Here is a 7,261-nt window from a genome sequence, read left to right as displayed (position 1 = left end):
AAGCAACAACATGAAGCATGTAATCTCTTCATTAATTTGAAAATCCATTTCGATCATCTACACTTTGAATTGAAACGAAACGAATGTCTTGAAGCATCTCAAGATCAAAGCACCATCTCAATCGAAATATCTCCATCATTTAACCCATTAAAATTAAATCACATAATTGTACCATCGAAATTTGATTCGAGATCGAAAACCATCAAGAACTTCTTTCGATAATACTTCACATCGAAATTAGCGTGCACATCGAAATCTCAAGGCATCTTCTTCAATGAAACAACATTGGACCATCATTTTCTATTATTTGCTAACCTATAAAACTCAAAATAAGATCGAAATTAGAACTAGATAAAATTAACAATTTATCGAAAATTAATATTGATCAAAACAAAACAATATCATTGTCTTACAACCAATCCATCAAAAAAAATCGGTTCTACATACCATTCGATAATCATATCTCAAGCATGAACACATTACTTTTATATCAAACATTGTGTTTATAGCTTCCTCGATGAAAAAGAGGCATAAAAGAGTTGGATCGATTTTGAGAAAAAAGGACATACATAGGCAAAAGAAAGTGAAGGAGAAGGGGAGAGGACACAACTATTGGGTTGGGTGAGCATGTTTTTTAATTAATAAAATATTAAAATAAAAATAAAAAAATACAAAAAAATAAATTAAAATAATATAACGGTCCTTACAACTTTTTAGGGACCAAACCCATTAAAGTTTTTTTGATTCCGTACAAATTGAAATATTTTTAGATCTAAAGTATAAATAAATCCCATTATCTATTTTTTTTTCCAACGGTGTAAGCCCTAATAAGAGCCGATAGCCCAATACCTACAGTTTGATGGGCTTAAATAAATATTATAATCCAACCTAGTTTCCACATAAATTATAATCTAAATAATGGGCTATCAATCAATAAAAACGTTAACACAAAGCAAAAAAGTATTATATTTTTGTTAAGTTTTAACATAAGGTGTCATGAATTATTTAAGAATGGAGTATTCTTTTGTCCTTGGATCCTTGAGGACAAAATGGGACCCACATGGATATATAGGTTAAGAAAATGACAGAAAATATGCCATGTGTCGTCAGAGATTCCCTCTTCCCTTCCTGCCTTCTGCCTTCTGCCTTCATCTTCACGAGTCAAAACTCAAAACCATTCGAGCTTCCTTCCATCCCTCAGACACTGCTACGTATCAATCGATCCCTCGCATTCCAACGCTCTTTCACATAGATCCGAAAATTTCTCTCTCCATTCCTTCTCACACCTCACTCGTCGTCATTCTCAAGCACCCCATTTCATTCGTCTCATCATAAAACTATAAAATAATCGAGTTGTTGAGTTTTGACCCATTCAATTGACTTAAGCAAGATAATAATTTTTCACATTCATCTGAATTTCAACAATTCTTCAACACTCCGATCTGGGTCTCTCTCTTTATTGAGTTTCTGTTTTTCATCACCGGGGTAGGTTTGTATATTCTAATTAGGGATCTTGAATCGTTTTGGGTTCATAATTATTAGTGCGATTTGGCGAATTTAGGGTTTTGATTACATGGGTAGACATTCCAGTTTATTTTATATCGAAGGTTCATAATGCAATTAGGAAGTTGGGGTTTCAAGCTATCAATAACGTTTATATTGAGGATCAAATTGATTGGATCGCTGGATTAGATGATATATATTGGATTGTAAAACTTCATATCTGGAAACAGTTATGGGGTGTATGTGCTCGAAAGGAATATCAGCAAATGAGTATTCAGAGAAGGAATCAAAGAGATCATCAAAACGTTTCCTCGGTTCTTCAAGAAGGGATGAAGTTGCAGTGGAGGTTGATAATGGCAGCAATGAAGCTACTGCTAGGCTAATTTCAGAGGGTAACAGAGAAAACACAGCAAGTTCAGGGCAAACACCATGGGATGAAGGGGAGAGAAAGAGTGTGGTTTATGAGCAGCAACCTGTGGTGCAAGTGCAACCGCTTGTGCAACTATCTCAAAAACCTGCAAAAACTGAAACCAAGGGAAACGGAGAGATACACCACCAGCCTGAAATCTGTAGAACATTTAGCGTTGCCAATGGATTTGATGGTGCTCAAGAAGCTGCTGGTTGGCCTTCTTGGCTCACTGCTGTTGCAGGGGAAGCCATTAAAGGATGGTTGCCCAGAAGAGCAGACTCATTTGAGAAATTAGACAAGGTCTGCCCTTCTTTTGCTTATATTTTAAAGTGAAACTGTTAGATTTTATATAAATTGTGTACATTTGGATGCAGATTGGACAGGGGACTTACAGCAGTGTGTACAGAGCTCGAGACCTTGAAACTGGAAAGATTGTTGCTTTAAAGAAGGTAAGGTTCACTAAGATGGATCCAGAAAGTGTTAGGTTTATGGCAAGAGAGATTATTGTTCTTCGTAGGTTAGACCATCCAAATGTGATGAAGCTTGAAGGCTTACTGACATCTAGGGTTTCTGGGAATTTGTATCTTGTATTTGATTACATGGAGCATGATCTTGCTGGACTTGCAGCATCTCCTATGATTAAGTTTACCGAATCACAGGTATATCTCTTTCTTTTAGGCAATCATCTTGTTTATTGAATAGAAGAATTTGTTTCTAATAACACATAACTTCTATCTTCTAATATGGATTTATTGTATTTGACTTGCAGATAAAATGTTATATGAAACAATTACTTTGTGGGCTAGAACATTGCCACAATCGTGGAATCCTACATCGTGACATCAAGGGCTCAAATCTTTTGATTGACAATAATGGGAATTTAAAAATTGGGGATTTTGGTCTAGCAACTATTTTTAGCACAAATCAAAGGCAACCTTTAACAAGTAGAGTTGTTACTTTGTGGTATCGGCCTCCTGAGCTTTTATTAGGTGCTACTGATTATGGAGTAGCTGTTGATTTGTGGAGTGCTGGTTGCATCCTTGCTGAACTTTTTGCTGGCAAGCCTATAATGCCTGGAAGAACAGAGGTACTTTATATAAACCATTAAGTCTTGTATGGATAAAGTGGCTGAATGTAATGTTGTATAATCCAAACCTCATCAAATCAAATATGTAAACCTAAAGCTAAAAAATGTAACAGAAAACCTTAACCAATTTCCCAAATCTGTACCTAATCAACTTGAAAATGTAAATGTACACCTAAGGCCCTAAACAAAAATGTAATAAAAATCTGAACCAATTTCACAAATTTGAACCTAATCAAAACTGTAAATCTCATACGTAGTATTCTTACATGTGAAAGTATAGGTTTACAATTAGTTTTTATTTTATGAGTATTCTTTTTTAAATAAATCAAAGCTCCAAATGTCTAACCATATGCTTCAAGTCCGAATCCATAAGGAATGGTTAGCGGATAGAAAGGCAAAAATGTAACAAATAATGTCTGTATGTATTAAGCTAGGTTTTTTTTATTGGGTTAAACATATACTTCAAGTCTAATCCCTGTTGTATGATTTTTTTCACCTTTTTAGTCATTAAAACCGACACCGTGATTAAATGCATGTAGAATGACTATTTTGCCCTCTATTTCATATTTTTCTTTTTAATCATTTGTATTAATAATTATTCGCAGGTGGAGCAACTACACAAAATTTTTAAACTTTGTGGTTCGCCATCTGAAGAGTACTGGAGAAAATCAAAGTTGCCTCATGCCACTATTTTTAAACCACAACAGCCTTACAAACGGTGTGTGGGTGAGACATTCAAGGATTTCCCTCCATCTGCTTTAATGCTTTTGGATTCTCTCCTTGCAGTTGAACCTCATAACCGAGGATCTTCTTCTTCTGCACTTCATAGTGAGGTACACTTAAGCTCTATTCTGTATGAATGGGTAATGATGTCTGTCACTTAACCCATTAAGAGTAAAAAAGAAACAACATTGTATAGTTTTGTCTAGATTAAGTGATCAACCCATTAAGCTCATTAAGTCAAAAAAAAAAAAAAAAAACTGTGGTGTATGTACTTACTTACCATTTGAGTATTTAATACAGTTCTTCACAACAAAGCCTTTACCTTGCCACCCTTCAAGTTTGCCCAAGTACCCACCAAGTAAGGAGTTTGATGCCAAAATGCGGGATGATGAAATGAGAAGGTAAATTTTCTTGCTTTTGTTTGCAGGATATATGATATGAGGAGGAGGAGGAGGAGGAGGGCATTTACGTCTTTTTCACACACATGATATGTTATACTCATTTTTCTTTATTGTGATGGCAGGAGTAAAGCAAGTGGTGGAAAACCACGTGGAGTGGAACCATTAAGAAATGGTACAAGAGAATCAAGAGCTCAGCCAGCACCCGATGCTAATGCAGAATTGCATGCATCCATACGGGTATTTTGTTTTCTCTCTTAAAATTTCAAATATATATATATATATATATATATATATATATATATATATATATATATATATATATATATATATATATATATATATATATATATATATATGGCTAATTTTTTATTAGGATAATATACTTCTTAAAGTCTATCCAATTATAGTAATGAAAATATCTTTGTATTTTGAGGACATTGTTATTTGGGTAAAAAATTTAAAATTACAATCCTATAGTAAGAAATGAAAGTAAGTAGCTATTTCTTGCATTTAACCCAAAAATAAAATGGGCTAATCACTAAAATGACCAAAAAGGGAAAAGTTCATATCACAAAACGACCAACTTTTCAAATTGTATCACAAAATGTCTTTTGTGAAATAACTTTATTGTGCAAAATTGCTTTATCAGTGGTCCCCACAACAAAAAATCTTCAAAAAGATCCGCAAATCTTTTTTTATTTTGTGAAAATGACATCATTTTCGTGAAAAATGTAGTGGGGACCACTGAAAAAACAATTTGGCAAAAAAAGGTATTTAACGAAATCCATTTGTGAAATAAGTGGTCATTTTGTGATAAGTTTGAAAAGTTGGTCAAATGGGATAAAGACCACCCCGTTTTTGGTGGTGATTAGCAAAAATAAAAAAGTAAAAATTGTGCTAAACCCTAAACGTAGAGTGATGATGATGATGATGATGATGATTATGTTTGATGCTTTTCAGAAGCGACTAGAACAACAAAACCCTAAAAGTAGCAGTGAGAAATTCAACCATGAAGAAGATACCGAGTCTGCAGGCTCATTACAATATGGCATCTACAACAATCGATCAAATTCAAAGCAACCCGAAGGCCTAGAAAAGTCCGATGAACCTCTTCAAGTTGGGCTTGATTCGGCCCAACACTACAAACGTGGGGCCCAATTGTCCAAGTTTTCAAATTCGTTAGCTTGGCATGGTAGTTCACGGTTGGACCATAGTAAAGGTAATAGTTCACATTGGCCCGAAGATCGTCCAAATGGAAAGTATCACCAATTAAATGATGCTGACGTGGAATCATCTCACCAAATGGATGCCCCTAATTGTTCTTACAAGAAGCATGAACATCCACCCGGGAAGGTATGTAAAACCTATTTTCAATATAGATTGTGACTCTGTCAGAGTCAAATTCAGACTGTTTGATATCACAATTAGAAGCTGATATTTATTTGCTCTTCTTCCTTGTAATGTAAATCATAGACAGAAAAAGAAATGTTATAAGCTTGTTATAGATGATCAATTGGGCTTCATACTAATGAATTGATATGATTATTATCATTGACAGGGTTATGCCCCGAAGAAAAACCGGATCCATTATTCTGGCCCATTAGTTCCTCCTGGTGGAAATATGGATGAAATGCTTAAAGAACACGAAAGACAAATTCAACATGCTGTTCGTAAAGCGCGCTTTGACAAAACTAAGACCAAAAAGGGCCACACTGATAATGGTCAAAGGGAGTCATTATTGCAGTATGGAGGAAATTTTAGATGAAATTTATTTAAATAGAAAAAAAAAAAACTAGATAAAACAAACGAAATCATTACGTTTCATCAAGAAATGGTACTTCCGGATGGGGTTTTTGTCATGTATAGCTTTAGCCTGGTTTTAAAGATTTAATGTAAAAGGTTGAAAAAGTATTTAGAAAAAACTTTAAAACAAAGACACGTGTAATCTTTTTATTGGATAGTTGGCGAAACGCCCAAATGAGAACAAGTACAGGCAAGTGGTTATCTTTCTTGATGTGGTTACTCAAATGGTTGCACAATCAAGAAACTTGATACATTTTTGACCAAATTTCTTGCAGAAAAGCTTTCTACTTTCAAGTACTTATAGAACCATTTAATTTAATCAACTTTTCTCTAGTGATAATGTCTATAGATGGCAAGCAACATTAATTGGATGTACTCGTAGCAGGACTTGTAAGTTGGCCCAATCTTTGCTTTCCCATACCTCTTCAAGATACAACTAAAAAGGTATACACCAACCTTGGGCGTTTCACCCCACTCCCCACTATAGTTTTCTCCATGCTAGTTTAAGCTTAGGTATCTACAAATTTGACACTTGATTCCAACTTCTAACACACCCATTTTGCGAAAATTTCTTTAAAATATCATATTTTACACTAGTTGCACTTCCATATTGATCTAAGGACACAAGTTTACGTCATTACATTCCTTGATACAAAGACAAAAATCTACAAGGCATGAGTTGTGTTCTAGCACCCAACATATAACAAAAGATGTACATAAGATGCCATCTCCTTCCAAGCTAGCCATCTAAGCTTTAATGAGTCTAACCCACATGCTAACTGTAAACCAAAAATAACACCAACAAGAAATAGTCTCCCATCAGCTACAACATAATATGATGCACAATCTAAAATAAAACAAGTAATATGTATTGGTATTGTTGCCCATTCAAAAGTCCCTTTCAACTATCGTATGGACAATCCAATTATAGGTATCATTATCCATTTACAAGTCATATTCAACACCTAAATACTCATGACACATATAAATGAAAGATTTAAGTAAACATATTACTCTAAAATCTCATACCGATATCTTACTGAAATACCTAGAACACCAACTCATAATCACCTCTAAAATCTCATACCAATATCAACTCACTAGCCGAATACCCGCGCGTTGCGCAGAAACACTTATATAGTTGAAGTCTTTACAAATACATATTTTTTTAAATATAACAATAACGTTACTTTTAAATTTGATATAATAATTAGTATACGAAATTGATATAATATATTGATTATTTTGAATTATATGGTAATACATACATGTATTATAACTGCATAATCTCAATCGTTTGAATGACTTCTACCCGCAAGTTATAAATGAATAAAA

General features: G+C 34.1%; 1 protein-coding gene across 1 annotated transcript; it reads left to right on the top strand.

Annotated features, from left to right (window-relative positions):
- The first annotated feature begins 1,097 nt into the window (after positions 1–1,097).
- Positions 1,098–6,132, top strand: LOC145076972 (putative serine/threonine-protein kinase At1g54610). The gene is made up of 8 exons (XM_079022755.1): positions 1,098–2,212; positions 2,287–2,571; positions 2,682–2,999; positions 3,605–3,832; positions 4,023–4,123; positions 4,246–4,360; positions 5,084–5,476; positions 5,682–6,132. The coding sequence occupies exons 1-8, from the start codon at positions 1,736–1,738 to the stop codon at positions 5,886–5,888; spliced, it is 2,124 nt and encodes a 707-aa protein (XP_078878881.1). The 5' UTR covers positions 1,098–1,735; the 3' UTR covers positions 5,889–6,132.
- Positions 6,133–7,261: the final 1,129 nt, after the last annotated feature.

Source organism: Lactuca serriola, chromosome 9 (genome assembly GCF_051521515.1).
Source record: "Lactuca serriola cultivar US96UC23 chromosome 9, Lser_US96UC23_V15, whole genome shotgun sequence".
NCBI lineage: Eukaryota > Viridiplantae > Streptophyta > Magnoliopsida > Asterales > Asteraceae > Lactuca > Lactuca serriola.
Note: the sequence above shows the minus strand (reverse complement) of the source record. Positions and strands in the feature narration are given on the sequence as shown.